At 41.3% G+C, this 19701-nt stretch overlaps 1 protein-coding gene across 1 annotated transcript in view; it reads left to right on the forward strand.

Annotated features, from left to right (window-relative positions):
* IARS1 (isoleucyl-tRNA synthetase 1) overlaps window positions 1–19701 on the forward strand; it is a 97712-nt gene that overhangs the window by 41102 nt on the left and 36909 nt on the right. The window contains exons 15-19 of the mRNA XM_033071518.1: window positions 6565–6691; window positions 11433–11506; window positions 13208–13402; window positions 17996–18082; window positions 18732–18815. Of these exons, the coding sequence (XP_032927409.1) occupies window positions 6565–6691; window positions 11433–11506; window positions 13208–13402; window positions 17996–18082; window positions 18732–18815 (567 nt within the window). The remainder of the gene's footprint in view (window positions 1–6564; window positions 6692–11432; window positions 11507–13207; window positions 13403–17995; window positions 18083–18731; window positions 18816–19701) is intronic.

Here is a 19701-nt window from a genome sequence, read left to right on the forward strand (position 1 = left end):
CCTACAGCAGGAGGTGAAAAAAAAATTTGCTGCAGGGTTAGCCTTGTGTTTGTCTAATTTAGAGAGGGTTTTATTACTGTCTGTTATCAGATGTGGTTGAGGATTAGAAGTGAATTTGGAGGCTTGTTCAGTGGATTTTGATGGCTTGTGTTCTGTGCTGTAATTTTGCTGTTTCCTCTCTGAGCCTGTTGTGCAGAGATTGCTGGTGATGCCATGAATGCAGAGGTGCCTTTTCAGTCCCACTGAAGGGTCACCAAAAGCTTATTTTTGGCTTCAAGGAAAAACTTATGAAATAAACCCTCCAAATGCCAGTTCACCAAACAATTCCAGCATGATTTTCTTGGGCAGCTGATAAATCTGTGACATAAAGAGTGTGTTGAATGTCTGCCACTGTCACTGAATGCAAATGTATTGATGTATGTGGATTGAAATGGATCCTGAGTGCTGATGCCCTACAAAAGTACTTTGTGCCAGTAAATGTTAGAATATTCCCAAGGAACTGTGCAGAGAGAAGTGGAAGCTTCCCTTCTCCCTGGCTTGGGCTGCAGGGATTGTTGATAAGATCAGGAGTTGTAGCAGCAGTTAGCAGGGTGCCTGGGTCCTGGAAGGGAGATGGAGCAGGGTTTTCAGTGGGCTGTGTGCCAGGATCGGAGGTCAGGAGCGGCGGTGATGGGGATGCTCTGCAGCATTGCAGTCACACCACAATGTGGGGGTTGCCATGGGAACCAGGAGAGAAGAGGGAAGAGAAACATTGGGAGATCAAAATGATTGAAAGCACAGTTCATTTAGGCCCTGGAAGCTGCACCATAAGCAGAAAATACAGCGGTGGAGGTAGCCCAGCCTGCTGTGGGGTGTGTGGGGTTGCACCAGTGCTGCAGCTCTCCCAGGCTCAGGAGCAGAGGCTGCTGCAGTGCAAATTGTGCCTGGCACACAATGACCTTTCCTCCCTTCCCCTCTCCTCCCTCCTGCCTCCCCCCATGTTTAATTAGGTCCATGATATAGATTGGCTCTAATTAAAGTGTCAAAAGGGCATGAATAGTTGCTTATTTTATCTCTTTGAATTAAAAACCATTAAAAATCAATTTGAGGGCATGTTGAAGGAGGCTTGTTATTAGAGTAAATTAACATAATGGAATTTAAGCCTTTGTCTTCTAAGAGTTGGTTAATGTTTAAAAAGAAAGCCAAATTCTACACCTAAAATAAACCCCCCAGTTGGTAGGCTAGGAATTTAAATAAATCTCTATATACATAGTTAGGTGACATAGAATAACTACTTCAGCAGCTTCAGTGTTGCTGATACAATTCACCTATCTCCTGGAAGAGGAACTTTCTCTTTTCCAGACTTAAAACTGATTCCTGATTTCAGGTGGCATTGAAAAAGTTACCAGTTTGCCAAAGGACAGGACAGATCTGGGACCATCCTCTCAGAACCAAAGCTGTATTAGAGTTCTTAATCTGCTATTAGGTCCCCTAATTCCTGCTACTTAAGGTAGTGTTTTGTTTATCAACTTTGTAGTCTTATCTCCTTTAATTAGCAATTATGAAGTAAATCTGACCCAATACATAAAGTTGCTGTGGTTTTGCAGAGAATATAATGAATAAAATCAGCTGGTGAGGAGAATGATGAAGAGTAAGAAAGGATTATTACTATCTTTATGTAATATCTGGAACAGCTTTCAATGTTGAGCTGGTGATAAAACACGAGGCTTGTGCAGGGGCAGTGTTTTATTTTGGCAGTGCTGTTTGTGCTTACAGAAAAGAGGGATGGTGCTGCTTTGAGACAGTTCTGCATCCCGTGACGGGGCACGGTGAGCCAGCTCAGAGCACATCTGAGCTCTCAGATGGAATCAGGAGCTGAGTTCAGTATTTGCAATTTTGTTATGAGCACAAGAAAGATGCTTCAAAATACATCTACAGAAAAGGAACAGATGTTTTCATCCTTTTAATGTTTCTTTCTGGATTATGTATAATTTAGAATATTTTTTTATTTGCATCCTGTACATTTTTCCTCTGGAGACAAGAGTCTGAAAGCAAATTTATTTATTTTAATTGATGTTGTTCCTTGAGTATTTATTGATGCTGAGAACGGCTCAGCCCATGGTAGCTTGCTGTCAGCAGATGCAGTCCTGCTCTGAGATTGAAGGTGATCAATAATTGGTGTTTTCAAATCCATGCCCACATTGCTTGTGTGACTTGGGTGCTGAGTGGTGCATAGACTGAGAAGGCAAAGAAGATGGTTCCTGTTGTAATAAGTTAATAAATACTGCTAATAGACTGGGTTTTACTTTGTTCTTCATGGATTTTTTGGCTTGTCAAATGCGATTTTTATTTTAGACACTAAGAAAATGAGTAGCTACCAAGAAGGGATGTGGGAGTTTACTGTGCAGAGGACTTAGCAATGCATGAATTAAGCAAAACCCCACAACTGCTTCAAAAACAGGAACAAACAGTCAAAAATGGACATGAAAATTTGCAACAAATGAATAATTTTCATTATCTGTAACTTGTATGATAGAATTTTGATGTTGGGAAAGTAAGGCAGACATGAGCATTCAAACTGATTAGAACTGATGTACTTTGATTCAAAATCTTCCTGATTTATCATTTGGCAAAATAATATTTTTTCTTTTGTGTTGTGCAGTTCAGTTCCCTGAGCTTTCCAACTGCTGCAGTGTCTGCATCCTGAAATTTATTTAGTGCCCTGTCCTGAGTGCCAAGAGGAGAAATTGCAATTGTCCCACACTGTTCCACACCCATGAATCAAGAGCTCCCTGACCTGCTGAGGCAGCAGTCTCCTTAACCTTGCTAAATGTCAGAGAAAGAAGTATGAAATCCTATCTGTGTCATTTTTGCAGAGAAATTTGAAGGTCAAACAAATTGTAGGCCAGTTGGGAAATATAAAAGTCTATTTCTCACAGCTCAGTTTGAGGAGCTGCAAGCATGATGGTTTCAGAATAGATGTGGCTGCTTTGATTTTTCACTTGCAGCCTCATGGATCTGTTGGGTGCTGGGGCTTGATTTCCTCTGAGGTGTGAAGGTGTCCAGTGCCAGACCAGGGGGCTCTGAACAGGCACCTTCTGCTCACACCCAGCTGCAAACTCAGTGGTCACCAGCAGGAACCTGAGATTTGTGCTTTCAAGCTGCAGGGGGTTTGTGATGGATGTGGGGTTCAACGTGAAAAACATGTGCATTGGCATATGGAGAGGGCTTTTCATTCATCTTCCAGATGCTTTGTGTAAATGGAAAAGTAAAAAATGCTTCCTCAACTAATACATGCCTGTGGCAAGATGGTGTCTTTATGAAAATTTAACAGGAGAAATATATCAAGAAAATATCTAAGAGTAGGATTAAAAGAAACTGAAAAACTTATAAGATCACTAACCTGGAATTGGTATAAATAAAGATCTGGTGCTAGTAACAACATCATTGAGAATATTTTTTGTTCCCCATCCTAATCAAGTAGAAGGTGCCTCTGATATAATTTTTTTCCCTTGTGATATGTAGGGAAGTTAAACTGAGATATCTGGATCTAAATCTAGTGACAATAAGTAAAAGAAATGGGCTCCAGACTTGAAGGGCTGTTCCTGGCTTGGCTGCTCCTGCTGCAGATCCCCCTTCCAGCTTGATCCCAGCTGGAGGCTGTGGCTGCCCTTGGGCAGCACCCATGGGCAGCATCTCTGCAGTGCCAAAACCCAACTGCTGTAAGTAACACTTCCTTTGAGTGATGGCCTCAGAATGTGTGAGCTGCAGGCTCTTTTTAATTGATTTGATGGCTATGCCAGTGTCATCCCTGCCTTGTAGCTCTAAAGAGCCACAGATCATTGTTGCAAATGTGGTTCATAGGAGATGGTTTGTGTTTTATGTTCCACTGAAGACTGGCAGCAGGGTCAGACAATTTTACCAGAAGAGGTAAATTATATGCTTTCATTGCTCAGAGAGAGAGATCACACCACATACATTTTTGTGGTTAATGTCCACTTTGGGGATAAAATTAATTTTTCATGCATGTTTTGAGGAGGCAGAGTTGAAACTCTTAGCATTTTAATGTCATTGGGGGATTGTCTCAGCCTCTAGCTATGTTAAATGGGACTAATAATTTCAGCTAATCAGTGTCTAACAACTTCTGAAAAATGGAAACTAGTTTAGGAGTGATGTAAAGAGAAGTTTTCCACATTAGTGGAATGTTGGGCAAATGCTAATGAACTTTGTACAGTTTCCACTGGTGTTTGGAGAGAGGGTCTCCTAAGGTCAGCACAGAAAGTTAATAGTAATGAGTCCCACGCTGAACCAATTTGGGAAAGCCTGTATATGTTTCTAGATTTCAAAGCAGGGCTACAGATGTCATGTGAAACATGAGTCACTGAGTTTGTTTAAAATTTTTTTATATTAGATTTTTGTTCGAGAAGTGTTACAGAAGACAACTCTGCAGCTGAAAGTAACTCCAGAAATAGCAAGGGAAGCTGTGGAACTTCAGGCTGATATTTAGTGAGGCTTTTAAGGGTAGTTTCTATCCACTTGAGACAACACTGGCATCAAGAAGCCTTTAGATCTCCACATGGCTTCATCGTGGGTAAAACTTTTAAAAGAGAGTGGCTTTTATTTTCATCAAGAGGGTTTTTTTTTCCTGTTCACACTTGTTTCATAAATCTCCTGCTGCTGGGCCAAATCCTACCTCAATGTGTCATGTGAATCCATTCTTTTAATTTTTCCTCTAAGGTTACTCTTGGGACTGATCTGTGATTAAAAATCTTCTCCAAAAAGAAATACTTGACAAGAGGGCCAAGAGGTTCCAAAAGAAAAGGTGGAAGAGACCCTGTGTGCTTTGTAGTTTGGCTGCTCCCCCTTTGGAAACTGTGGCTCTCCTAGTCCAGCTCAGACCTTGGGAAGGGCCTTTGTAGTTAGACTGGAAAAACAAACCCAGCAAAACTTGTCATGGGCTGCTCAAAGCTCAGTTGCAGAGCTACTTCATTGTCAAGAGCTGCTCATTTGCAGCTTCTGTGTGTCTGACAGTGTCTTAAGGCTGCACTTCCTGTGAGTTTGGTTTGAATTTGGTCTTTTTAATTGCATCTTTAGGCATGAAGGGGGCATATTGTTGACCTTTGAAACCCATTGCTTTCCTTCATCTGCACATAATAATTGGATAAATACTTAATTGTTTGTTTACATCCTGGGAGAAAATGGTTCTAATCAAACCACCAGGCCACTTAGTTCAGCCAGGAACCTCGCAGGGCATGGGGTTGTGGCATTAACCTTTGAGCTCCAAGGCACTTTCATACAATGAAAATTTGTCTTTAACTTCCCTCAGTGCCCATTAGTGAGGTTTTAGCAGGCACTGATAGGATTCTGTGGTTGAGGGGTGTGTTTTGTTTCTTAATTGGGTAATTCAATGTGAGATGATAAATAGTGTGGAAAGGATGTTTTGTATGATCTATCAACCTGAGTAATGTGCATATACCTGGATGCCCACACATAATCCAAGGTGCCTTTTAATGCTATTTCTCCAGGCTTTTCAATTTGGGGAATTTCAGCCAACCCCAAAACAGTGGCTGTTCCCTTTTCTGTATGTAATTTAAGCAGTGTTAATTTAAGTAGTGTTGTGATCACCCTTAGCCAGAATCCTCCACTGTTGGACTGTCCTGAGGACTTTGGCCATTGTTTCATCCCCAGTGAATCCATTTTATGTTGGACATGTTTTCCTGAGTTACTTTATAGTAAAATATGTATATGGTGTTTTTCACTTCTGCAGTTTACCTGGAGATGATCAGGAGGCAGTTGTCTTTTGGCAGCACCTCCATACAATGCTGTAACACAAATGTGCTCCAAGGCAATCAGTGCTGAAATGAACTTCTTTAGTGGATAAAATCAAATATAACCAGTTCTTACCAGCTTCCTTCTAAGTGGAATGTAGTGATATGTAAAAGTGGTGGGTGTTTTACACCACTTAATTAGTGATTTGTCTCAGTCTCTTCTGCCTTCACTCAGAGCCAGGATTAACAAACACACGAAGGAAACTGATTTTCTTGTGTTTGGGCTTGGTTGTTTATTAAATCTTATAAAAAAGCATAGAGCATTCAGCAGCACTTCTAGCCACCAGCTAAAAGTGAGGAAAAAGGAGACAGATCCAGCTGCTACAAGGTCTCTTAAAGCAAAGCAGTCCAATAGAGAATTAACACCTATATTATTTATACTTTTAACCCAATAACTAAATTCCCATGACCCTCAGTGTGACACTGACCAACCAGAAACTACAACCTGAAACCATGAAGAAGGAACATGAGCACCCAAAGAGACACCACCCAAAATCCTCCAGCTTGTCCCATACTTATTACTATACTATAAAAACCCTCAAATTTCAAACCCTTCACCATGTGAAAGCACACACTTCTATTTAACTACACAGCCATGATTTTAACTCCATCACTCAAATTTGGAGCCTTCTCCAAGGCCTCAGACCAAAAGCAGTGTTCTGCAGGGGGTCAGTGCCTGACAGCACAGAAAGCTCAAACCCCCAGGTTTCTGAGATCCAACAGTGATGCAGTAATACTTTTGGGTTTTTTGGCCCAGGGTTCCAGATTTTGTGGGGGAGAAGCGCTTTGGGAACTGGCTGAAGGATGCTCGAGACTGGGCCATCTCTCGGAACCGCTACTGGGGCACCCCCATCCCTCTGTGGGTCAGCGAGGATTTGGAAGAGGTGAGTGAGCAAAAGGAAAGGTTCCAGCTGGCAAAAACCCTGTCTGTACATGTTGTTTGCTTATTTTGGTGTATCTTTGGCTGCTGCAGCCTGAAGTGCTATTTACATGTTTTAACAGCCTATCTGTATAACCCATCTATATGTGTATAATAGGTGATAGATCTGTGCATATTTATGGGTGCATTTGTGTGCCTGTACAGGCTTTCTTTGCTTTTGCTTTAGAACTGCAAGCAATTTTTCTTGGTTTTTACATTAAAATTAATCCTGTCTTTCCCAGAAGAATTTGCAGTGATGGCAAATCTAAAGGAAATAATAAATGCAGTGAGAAAATGGCAAGGAGGAGATTTTTTTTTTTTGTAACTCCTTGAAGTCTGCTTTTGAAATTCTGGTGGTTGGTTACTTCAAGCCAAATCCATTGCTGAAGGCATAAAAGCAAGTCCACCACAGCAGCACAGTGAAGAAATATTTGCAGTGCCACAAATGTGAATATAGCAGACTGTAAGAGCACAAATCTAGGGAAATGGTGAAAATGTGTAATGGTAGTGCTGAAATGAGCTTTGTCAAGTTGTAAGGTACCCTGCATTGGTAGCATAATGCAGAGGGCATGAGTGAACCCTTTACAAGATTTTGATGGTTTTAAAACTCATTCTGAAGGCAAGTGGGTTTGGGGGTTTTGTTTGTCTGGTGTTTTCCTTCTTTATTTTTTTTTAATTTATTTTTTTAAAATTGGGTTCCATTAGACGTGCATGATAAGCCTTCCTCATGCTGGAGGTAGGAAATGGTAATCAGTGTCAGGATGTCCAGGGAAGGTAAACACTGATGGCAGCATCCCCAGCCTTTATTTTTCTCTCTCTTGATTTGAAAAAGTTTTACTCTTCATTGTAGACCTAAAAGACCTCGAGTAGGAAAACATCTGCTAGAGAAGTATTTTATGACCTTGAACTTACCATTGCTTAGATGTGCACCATAAAGCATTTTTTATTTCCTCTTCACTGGGAATCTTGGTAGGCAGGGAGATATTGGAAGAGGGAGGGAGCTACTCCTGCAATTAGGATTTAAGTATCTAAGAGAGCCTTGGAATTTGGATTCTATTTGTGCTGTGAGTGTGTTTGTAAATTACTGACAAACCAAGTGCTTCTGTCTCTCATATAACAGTTAAAGTTTAGTTTGAAGGCTGACAATTTATACACACTTTTTTCGCATTCATCCAACATTTCTAAGTCTCTTGTTTGATACAACATTTTTTTTTAGGTAATAAAAAGGCTTTCAGTGTTGTGCCTGGGTATTTCATTCTACAGCTGAAAAAGATTGTGTAAAGGTTTCATTATTTCCACTCCTTGCCTCTAATAATATTTCATTTTCTGTCCAGTCTCCCCATATCTATTCCTCTGTGTACTGATTTTTTTTGCTTTTCTAGGTTTGATTTGTTAGTTTTTAATAACAAAATGATGTCTAACTTGGAAGATTGACCTTTCCTTTGAAAGGAGCTGCAAATATTCCTAAGGGCTCAGTGTTCTGAATAATGACAGAAATACCAACCGGTCTATTATTTCTATCCATAGATGTTACACATTTCTGTTTGCTCCAGAGTCTGAATATTGTGCTTTAATAGCTGAGTACAGCCTCTGAACCGAGCTAAATTTCAAGTTAGGGGTTTTTAAAAAAATACTCACTTTTTTGTATATGTGAGATATAGCTGGAAAAACAAATAGTGCCGCAACTGATGTGGAACTTAAAGCCTAGGTGACATCTGCTCTCCAAGTAATGATATTCCCTCAGAACTGCCTGACTCCAGTGTTACTGCAGCCTGGTGCCATGTGGGATTGCAGAGCTGCCTCTTCATGTCTTGCTCTCAGAAGAACACTTTGTTGCACACAATTATGCTTTGCATATTAAATCCTGGAGAAGTAATAACAATTCCTTATTTAATATACAGTGAGGTGAATTAATTGGTATTAAAGTGAATTTTATTACAGATCAATAACTGGTTTTGCACAGTTTTATTTTAGTTTTCTTTTAGCATAATTATCAGGTAGAGACACATAATGGAAGTTAAATTTTGAAGCTTGTGTTTATTGCTACATTTCTGCAGACAGTTTATCATTTTAAGCTTTGAAATTCCAACATTTTCCTCAGTGGAGGAACACATCTCATTTGGATTAGATAATAAAACTTTTTAATATCACACCCAAGTTGGTAAAGCAGATATGGGCTCATTTTATAGGGCTTGCATACAAATGACAGTGTTCACTATTCAGTGATGTTGTGGAAGTTCCCTGATTATTTCCTGGCTCTTCACTCCTGGTAACCCTGTCCTGGGCTGGGTGCCCTCAGTCTTGCCCAGCAGAGCAAGAGGGCTCTGGCTCTGCTCTCCTGAGGGTGAGGCAACCTCTCCAGGTGCATTTCTGGGCTGCTTTGAGGCTGCATTAAGGCCCCTTCTGGCTGATGGCAGCAGTCATTTCGTCTCCTGTTTAATATTCATTAGATGCTTTCTGGTCTTGCTGACACACTGTGCAGGCTTCTTCCTTTCTGTGGGCACTCCTTACTCCTCAGTTGTGGTACTGAACGGAGCTGAAATGGCAAACCCATGAAGAAAACCATTTTTATTGAGCAGGGACTACAGGGCTGTGCCACAGGAACATGGAAATCCATGAATGTTGCTGGATGGCTTCATGGATAATCCTGGATTAATGTTTGTTTTGTTAGCAGGGGTTAACCTTGACCTTTGGTTTCTGGTTAGGTCTTGGTGGTGCTGACCCAGCCTGTGTAGTGCAGTCTGTGCTGCTGTGAAATGTTGGCAGAGCTGGTTTTGCAGCTGATGTGAGCCATAAATTGGAGGAGGAGCAAATGCCTGGCAGGCAGAGGGCCCAGGCTGTTGGAGCAGCCATGGCTCCTGGAGGGATGGATCCAGAGCAGCAGCTTTCCTTGGAGACCATCAGCCTGTGTGTGCTCCTTGCAGAAACCAGTGGGTGTGACCTAATGAGGGATGGAATTGGATTAGCATCTGTTTGCTGCATCCTCCTCCTGCCTTTCAGTACCTAATGAGCTCCCCTTGGGACTGAGGAGCTCCTTCCTTCTGGCTTGGACAGAGGCAATAATACTCACTGGGGGAGATCTGTGTTCCTCTGGGGGTTGGTGGATTTTTCATGTGAACTTGGGTTTACTTCTTCCATGAGTGATTTCTGGCTGCAGTTCTGCATCAATATGCAGAATTTTGCTTTGGCATTGAAATACGTGTTCAAAAAACACCAAATAATGAGCAGCTTTTCTCCCAGAGCTTAGTGTGAAAGTATATCCAAATACAAAGGTTAGTGAAGGTGAAGTAATTGGTGTATCCAAGGGCATTTTTTTACCCATTTCTCTATTAATACCTTTTCCTTCTCCAGCAGTGCTGAACTAAGCACCTGCTGCTGCTCACTTGAGCCTGTGTGTTTACTTATGGGGCTGCATGAATGAAGGACAGATCTGGGTTAAAAATAGTTTGTTGATGAAGATGTATTTTTACCTGGGATCAATCCCCTGGTGGAGTTTGTGTGCATTCTGCAGGCTGTTGTACCTGGCTGCTGGAATCACTGTCCTGCCTCACTTCCTACAGAAAAAACAAAAAGACAGATAATCAATGAAAATATTACATTTTCAAAGTACTTTAACAATAGAAGATGGTGATTAGTAATGCTGATCAGCACTTGAATCAGACTGGGAAAATCATGTCTTAAAACCCAAATCAGACTGAGTTTCTGTCTTCTCTGTAATTCATGACAGTTTTTTGGACTTAAATACACCAAAACCTTCCAGTTAGTCACAATTTCCATGTGTATACATATGCATATGTTTAAGACTAGCTACAGGAATTGAGTAGTGCTCTGATTTTGTGTATCTTAAGAGCAACTTACAAAGTTATTTCATGTGAAAAATGTCTGGCCTATTTACAGCTTCTTTATGGTGCTACATTTAACTCCTTCCCTGTCAGGTCTGTCAAACCCTGGGGTTTTTCCATGGCAGTTCTAAATGGGAAGGGTGGCATGTGGGACAGCATCTCCAAAATCCAGGCCTGTACTGCAGCTCATGATCCCTGCCAGATGAGAGAGGCCACAGGGCTCTGGAAGAGCTCAATTTGAGTAAAACCTGAAGCAAAGAAAGCTTTTCTTTTCTGCTTTCTGATACAGTTTTTCAGAATCATTCCTTTCTGATGTCTATGCAAGTCTGGTGTGGAAATCTGCATTTTTTTAATAGTGTGTTGATGCAACGAAACCAAGGAAGTCTTTCTTAGCAACTCCTTTGGTAGCTGTGACACTTTCTTTAAATAAAAAGCCTTCAACATGTACAGTTTAGTCTACTTGGGATGGAACACTTATAGATAATGAGCTGCTTACTTTAGGAGAGGAGCCTGGGATCTGAAACTCCTATTGGTGTAAAAGTCAGTTATTGAATTTTTGGAAGTTTTTGGGTGTATCTGGTTTGGAGAAGCCCCTCCCTTCCCCCCCCCTCCCTCCCAATCCCACATTTTTTAATAACCAGCCAAGATGCTGCTGCTTCCAAGTCTCCTGTTCTTGTAACATGAATTGTATTAAATCAGGGCAGTGGTTTCAAACATCATTTGAGGAAGGAGACCCTTGTATAAAATTTTTATTTTGTTGGCTCTACCAACTACTACAAGAGATATTGCAAGTGTCCTGTCTGATATGAAAAAAAAAAAAAAAAAGCTGCTGTGTGCAAATAACTGGCTAAATTTCTCCTGCAGGTGGTTTGTGTTGGCTCAATAGCAGAACTGGAAGAGCTGTCTGGAGTGAAAGTCACAGATCTGCATCGAGAGAGGTGGGTCACAGAGACTCTTCACTGGGTATTAGAAATAGATACATAGACATCAAAAAACCTTGGGTATTTTTTCCCCAAACCCTGGGAAACAGATTTAGGGAATATAAAAGTTGTAGCAGGACTTGTGATTACACATATAAGTTTTCTTTTTTTCTGTTGAAAAACACTTTTGAACGCTGTTAATATAAAAATTACAGAGATTGTCAAAGGAGCGATTTTGAAGAGTCAATAAAATGGAAGCCACACTGTTGTCATCCTAATATACAAGTGTGATGTGAACTGCTCCTAACTTGGCTTTTTTTGGGGTTGCTGGGTGTTTGTCCCACAGCTGTAAGAGCTGAAGTGAGGGATGCAGGACTCCAGATGGCTCTTAAGATGCTGTTTATTGTATCCAGATGATACAGCAATTCACAGGTCAAGAGCCCAAGCTACAGCTGTCAGCCACAGCTGTAGGCTTGTCTGAGGCCAACTCTAGTTCTGGTTACAATGCATTATATACTTTTAATACATAACAACTAATCAGTACCTTTACTATTACCTGTAGTCTGTCATAACTACTAACCTTACCATATTCATGTTGCTATTTTGCAGTCACAAAAAGTTAGTGTGTTACAGTTTAAGCTAGAAGTTGTTTTTCAGTTTTTTTACAGTGGAAAATTCTGAGACCATTTTTCTACTTGCAACATTGGCATTCTTGTTTGCCTGAGAAATCTTTTTGCTTGGTAAAAATATCTTCTGTTTGAGGTGGATTTGTCCTTTGCTCTGAGCCATAAAAGCCCCTTCCAACTCACATACTAACATACAATCTACCCTTTGCCTTTTTAGTTATTCAGTAAGACTGGCTCTGCAATTCTTTTCTTCTATGTCAAAATTTGCTATCATTTCTATTCCTTCTTCAGATTCTACATTCAAGATCTTTGTTATTCATACTGTCCTGGTTTGGAGGACAGGTGTCTACTAAGAAAGGCAGGAGCCTCTCTTTGAAATGCAGAATGTAAACCCCCTCCCTCCAAATTATTATAATTTTTAAATTAAGGGGCTCTCAGGCAAAGATATGGGAAATAGAAATAACAGTTCTTTACTAGGGAAATTAAAATAGAAATACAGTACTAGAAAGAACAAACCCAAAACACTGACAGAGTCAGAATACAACCTGACACCCCATCAGTCAGTCGGGGGTTGGCAGCAGTCCCATTAAGTGGGGGCTGCAGTCCCCGTGGAGTGACAGATGTGGTTCAGTTGAAGCTCCTGTAGAAGATGCAGTTTTCCTCCAAAGGTCCAGTGATGATGTGGAAAGCTCTGATTTTCCTCTGGAATCCAGTGGAAAAAGGCTGCTTTGGTGTTCCAAATGTCAGATTTTATCTAGGTAGGAAAGGCTTGGCTCCTCCCCCTGGCTGGAGCATCTCCCAATGGGATGATGTGATTTTATCAGCCATGCAGTGGGGCTCAATGGCCCATTACCAGGAGATATCTCCAGGAGGAAGGATGGGTTGTGGAAAAGCTAAAGATGACTGCCCTAACTGGTTTTACCAGCTGGCCCATTGCCAGAGAATATCTCCCATGGAGATAAGGATCACTGCCCCACCTGGTTTAACAGATGGTGATAGAATACACACTGCTGGTCACATCCTGTATTGCAGCCTAAGACACACATAGATATGTGTGAGACTTTCTTGTCAAACTGTCTGTGCTCCCCCGCAGCATTGACCAGCTGAGCATCCCGTCGCGCTGCGGGAAGGGCTCCCTGCGCCGCGTGCCCGAGGTGTTTGACTGCTGGTTTGAGAGTGGCAGCATGCCCTATGCCCAGGTGCACTACCCCTTCCAGAACAGGAGGGAGCTCGAGGACGCTTTCCCTGCTGACTTCATCGCTGAGGGCATCGACCAGACACGAGGATGGTAATTTTCTGCCATTTATTCTGTCAGGTTATCGCCCTGTGTCTGACACTTCAGTGCTTTGCTATTTACTTGAATAATTCATATATTTATTTAACAGCATTTTGGGGTGGCTTTCTGATGCTTCTGTCCCCAGTTGTCTGTTCTGTTGGTGTTGAATTTTGAGCTCTGCAACTTTCAGTCTGGTTCCAGGAGTGAAGGGGGAGACAAGAGGTGCAGGGTTTGTTATCAGAGACTGCACTTGCTGCCCTGCATCCTTCACACAGACTGGGTTGTCTGCAGTGGACAGCAGGTCAGTTTTTCTGTCTAGCTGAGTCAGAGAAGCTCCCTGGACTGTGGACTTTTTTTCTTTTTATTGGAGTTGTTTGAACCTGCTCTGGACTGCAAACCTGTGGCCCACCAGGCCTGGGCTGGGCTGTGACATTTCCCAGCACCAGAGGGACTGAGAACGGCCTGAATGAGCCAGGCTGGAACGCACAGAAGGTACTCCTGTCAATTTGTCATCTCCTCAGTGCAGTGAGAGGTTTTGCTGTTCAGTATTGTTCATTTTTGTGCTGGGGAGTGCTTTGCCTGTTAAATAAACAGGTCTTTTTCCACTTCTCTCTGAGGAAATATTTCCCCAAAGCAGTTGGTGGAGGTACTGCATGAATCTGTTTCCTAGAGAAACCCCATTAAGAGATTTCCTCCCAAATTTGTCCTAAACCAGGACAGTACTTTCATATCTTTAATGCTGTACAGATAATTTGACTGTTTCTGTACAGATAAGTGTATAATTAATTTTTTAAACTAAACCACATGATAGTCTCAAGCTTGGTGACAAGTTGTTGTAGAAATACAATATTAGCAAGAAACCTTTCCAGCTTTTTAAAGACATCATTAGGTAATAGGGCACATCCTTGGCCTGGTAAGGAAAAACCTGAGCTGAATGATCACAGAACTTGAGTTACCTACTAGAGACAGCACTGCAGTTGAGTCAGTTGAAACAGAAGTCAGTGTGTTGAGGATTTCAAGCCAATATATGGCTGGTAATTTTTACCCCATTATTAAATTTGAATTTTCAGTTTATATGAGTGCATAAAAAAATAAGTCAAACATTATGTTGTTAAGATCGTGTAGTTTACAAAAAAAGTCAAAGTTTTTAGCTGGAAATTGCATCTGCTTCTTTCACTCTGGATAAATCCTTTTCACTCATTGCTAAAAAATTTTCTCTGATTTTCTGTGGTTAATGTTCTCATACATACTTGTATGCCTACATACAGTTTTAGTGTTAGCATTGCAAAGTGTTCAGTCCATGTCTGAAGTTTGAGTGTGACTGTGAAAATTGACAGATTAAGATGAATTTTTGTGTTTTCTGGAATAGTGAGTTTGACTGTGTCCAAGCAGATCTTTTCCATCCAGTACTTGAGGTATTAGAGCTAAATAAATTCCCCTGGAACACAGTTGGCACTTCCTTTTGCCCACTCCTCTACTCCCCCAACAAACCAAGCAATGAAAGCAGGCAGGATGCCAAATACAACTGAATTCCATGATTGTAGTTGATGTCTTCACTTTTCAACCTCTTAATTGTGAAATAAAAAATTCTCTAATACCTCATATACAGTCAAGTACTGTTGGGTAGCAAAAAGAGAATGAAAAACTTAATTTTTCCTCTTCTTTTTATCTGGAAAAGGTGCTTTTTTCTTTTTAAATGGAAGAACTCTGGATGAAGACATTTGGTGTGAGCCCTCAGACTTGTGTACCATAGTCAGGATGCAAAAGAGGCTTTGCCTTTTCAGTTTGGGCAGTTTGCTTTTTGTTCTTAACAGCAGCATAAGAGTTCCTGGAGTCTTACCTAGAGCCGAGTGCGTTTCACCTGTTTGTGGTGAGAAATCAAAACACTGCCTCAATTCCTGCTGCTCCCACCACTCCCAGGTTGTTAATGAGCTGGGGCTTTGCTACCAGCAAGTGTTGGGTGGTTTGTAGTAGAGCACTTCTGATCTGTGGGAGACAGAAGGAACTAAGATGTGAGGTCTAAGAGAGCAACGAGCAGGTGAGTTCTGAAGTGGTGAGAGCGCAGGATGTGATTTGTATTTGGCACATCCTGTGCAAAGTGTGAAGATTGAGAATGGAGATTGGTTTTGTGTCAGGTCAGAACTGCAGTTGCTGTGAATGAGGACTGGGAGGTGGGGAAATGCTCAGGAGGTGCAGGTCTGGTGGCTTCTGGTTCACTCCACACAAGAGGAGAAAAAATCAAGGGAGACAAGGGGAAAATTAATGTGACAAAGGTGATTGTCCAGGAAAGGGACATTTTTGATGACTTTGTGCATGGATAGAGGAACAGCTGAATTATATTTGTTAAAACCACAGGACAAAATATTAGAGTACTGGGTTGCAAGACTGGCAGTCCTGGCAGAGTGGTAGGAAAGCTCTGCCTCTGTATAGCGAAATGTAGCAAGATTTATGGTCATGGTCAGAATGTGGTGGCCCACAGGGAATTCACAGCTGGAAGGTTTGGCATGAACCACAGGATCATGAATGTACCCACAGTTGTTCAAGAAAAAAAGGAGAAAAAATTCCCTCTCTATTTTCTCATAGGTGGAAAGTAGAGCAAAGGAGTGAATTTCCATCCCTGTTGTGGCTTTTTTACTGTTGTGTGACTGACAGCTATTTATCTGCAAGGACACCTAGAAACAGTCTGAGATTTGGTGAATGGAAGGTGAAGCAGCAGAGAAATTGAGGAAGTTTGCAGGAAACAAATGTGTCTGTGGACAAGATATTTCAAAAATAAGGTGCAGAAAGACACTGCTTTAAAATATTCAGAGTGAATTTTTAAGAGCACAACCTGAGGAAGAATCAGAAGAGTTCCACCAGAATATGTGGATCACAGGTTTTCAGAGACAGTCTTGTAGCTGTCATCAACTAAGGCACCTCATGCTAGGGCTCTTTGGGTTTGACAATTCGAACATAAAATTTGTGATGTATCCTTGGATGCATTTTTTCAATGCCCACAGTCTGTCTGTACAATTTTCCTAATACAAGGAATTAGGAATTCCTAAACAATATTGAAATTTCTCCTAGTTAGTTCTGCTTTGGGCTTTTTACCTGCAAATTCAGGTGCTCTAATAGGAGAATTTGTGACCAGTTTGGAGAAAGTGCTGGGAATTTGTCAATGGGGAACTTCTTAGTAACTACAGAGGAAAAACCACTGTGTTTGTAATGAACTTGCAGCCTGTAGGCTTGAGGTATTAGTCACATGAATAAATAGTCAGATATTTGTGTTTAAGGGTTTTCTTAAGAAATTAAAAATCAAGACAGGGATTTTGAATGCAAATGTTTGTGTGCATGTGGAGGAGTGAGTATTGGTTAAAATTCATGAAATTAAACTGCAGTTTAATAAAGAGAATTTGTATCCTGCAGTGTGAGCTGAGGTGATTTTGAGACTTAGGTGCCTGTCTGAGATAAGCATCAGAGTTGTCATGGAAGTCAATAAATGCACACAGCAACCTCTGCAGAGGACCCTCCAGTGTCAGAATGCTTTTGCACTTACAGGCTGCTTTTTGATAAAAACAACTTTGGAATATACAGATGGATTTTTTTTCCCTACACTGAAGTGTTTCTCCACTAAATCTTCATGCAAATACATAGTTCTGAGACATAACCTCCTGTGCCTTATTATAGGTTTTTTATAATCACCTTCTCTTTGAAGGTTGCTAAGCAGTTGTCAGTGTGATGCCTGTTTTGAACCAGGAAAGCTGTGGCCCACCCTCCAGTTACTTTCTTAAAAGTAATTACCAACAGTGCAGTTCCAGCAGCTCACACATCCCTCCTTTGGTGAAGGCTCTGGCTCCTGAGTGTGAAATTATCACATCATCCTGCACTTCCACTTAATTTCCCAGATATAATCATATATCAGCCTGTGAACAATAGGTACCTGTGCTTGCTACAGCACTGATTTCCAGAGTGTCCCAGTTTAGAGTGCCTGTAAACACATCAAATAGAATGGGGAGGAACCTCTGCTGCCCATTGAGGGAACATTCTCTTATTTCCTAGTGATGGCTGATTCAAGCAGGCAGCCACAACCTCCTTCCAGTCAAACCTTTGGCAGGATTGGAAGGAGGCTTCTCCCGGTTTTGATAACTTGCTTTTATACTTCTATACTATGTTCCATTGTCTGTCAGGCTGAAGAATACACAATTAACACACAAACACACAAAATGTGCTGCTCCTGAGTGCTCTGGTCCTGACTGATCCCGTGCTCACAGGTTTCAGTGAGCAAACAGCAAACTTGTTCAGGGGCAGAATTCCCTTTTTTGTACTAAAGAGGGAAAATGCTGCAGTATTCCTCCTCATGATCTTCCTAATGCTTCCTATTAGAATTTTTCTGCCTTTCTGGACTAGCAGATCCCAGCTGAGCAAACAGCATGATATGCTTCAAATAGGAAGATCTACTTTCAATAAGCTTCTCTTCTGATTCTTTGCCACGTAAATGTTCCCCAGACTTAAATTTTATCCTTGCTGAGGAAAGCAGCATAATGAAGCATTTATTCTGTAATGAAGACATGCAGGCTTTAGCTTGGTGTATTTATAAAGTCCCATTTATGGTGTCTCTTGTTTCAGGTTCTACACTTTGCTGGTGCTGTCCACTGCTCTTTTTGGGAAGCCTCCCTTCAAGAATGTCATTGTGAATGGCCTTGTCCTTGCCAGGTTGGTGTCAATCAGCTCCTTCCTGAGCAGGTTTTTAGTCAAAGAATGTTTTAGATAAGACCTGCAAATGGTAAATGGAATATGAAATGGGCTTTGGAGCTGTTAAGACTTGCCAGGGTGATATCAGTGCTGCTGGAGATAAGAGGTGTCTGAGAGTGAGAGGCTCACACATCCCAGCATGTGCTGCACTGGGTTCTTTCCAGCAGGATTAGTCTTACCTTGAGAGAGAAAATGAGTAACAAGACCAGGAAAGAAATTACACCTTTTATGCAGAGTAAAGGAGATGATAAATGTTAAAGTTATTTATATTTATTTCCCTTTATTTTCAAATGAAGCTTTGCCAGTGGGCTGGAGGGATTTATTCAAAACAAGTGCATCTTTCCTCAGCTTGAGTAGGAAGGACAGATTTCCTGCTTAGATTTGTAACTTGTGAGCTTCTTGAGTTGGGTTTTGGGGTTTTTTTAGTTATTTTTGTAGGTTCAGCAGTCCTACAGAAATGATATGCTAATATATAGATAAATATAATCGTGTCTGTGCCACCAGGAACATACTAGAAAAGAAAAACTGAGCTGGGTTTGAAGTGCCTTTTTCTTTATCCATGTATTACAAGAGTTCTGGGAATTGATGCCTACATTCTGATATTTTCTAGTGATGGCCAGAAAATGAGCAAAAGGAAGAAGAATTATCCTGATCCGATGCACATTGTGAACAGTTATGGAGCTGATGCACTCAGGTGGGATTTCTCTGATGGATGTTCAGTGGGATGTGTTGGCTCCCTACTCATGCCAGATCCACACCAAGAGGCTTCCTGGGGGGTTTGACAGTTAGCAGCAGGAAGAAAGTTAATTTTAGAAGCTTCTAGACCACTGTGACAGAAGTAGCTGCCAGAGTGGATGACTCCAAAGAACTGGCAATGGATGCAGTGCATGTCTCCCTCCCTAAAGCCCAAGGGATCTGCTTCTTCCAGCACTGATAGTCTGAGCTGAGCCAGTGAAAACGTGAATAAATTATTTGATAATAACACTACAAGGTCACTGTTAAATCACTGGCTTAGAGGAAGGTCTGTGCATAATGCACAAAACATTTGTTTCCTGTTTGCACTATACATTTTCTAGAGAGAAAATGCTTTGTTTTTGTGGATGTAAGTACATAATTTGCACCTAATAGTAGTGGTACCAGCAGAGCAGAAGTGGAGCAGCCTAATGTGTGTAGATAAATTATCCTAGTCCAACAGAGATTAAACACAGTTCAAGTGGTTCATTAAAATTACAGGAACATATGAAGTAATTACACAGTCACTTGGTGCTCTGCCTTGGTGCACTGGCTACATGCATCAAGTGGTACCTTGAGGTAAAGGTACATAAAGGACATTTAATAACTGCAGGAATGCACTACTTGGGCATTTCTCTAGAGCCCTGTAATTCTTGTGTATATAAGAAACCCTTCAACACATTGTGTGTTACAGCTACAGAACTGATGGGCTGAATGGAAGCTGAATGTTTATTTGGGGAAGATGGTTGTGGCTTTTAGATACAGTAATTTCACAACTATAAGGCGCACCGGACTATAAGGCGCACCCCCCCGGATTCGGCAAAATTTGCAACTTTGTAGATCAGATA

The sequence above is a fragment of the Catharus ustulatus genome, chromosome 13 (assembly GCF_009819885.2).
Source record: "Catharus ustulatus isolate bCatUst1 chromosome 13, bCatUst1.pri.v2, whole genome shotgun sequence".
NCBI lineage: Eukaryota > Metazoa > Chordata > Aves > Passeriformes > Turdidae > Catharus > Catharus ustulatus.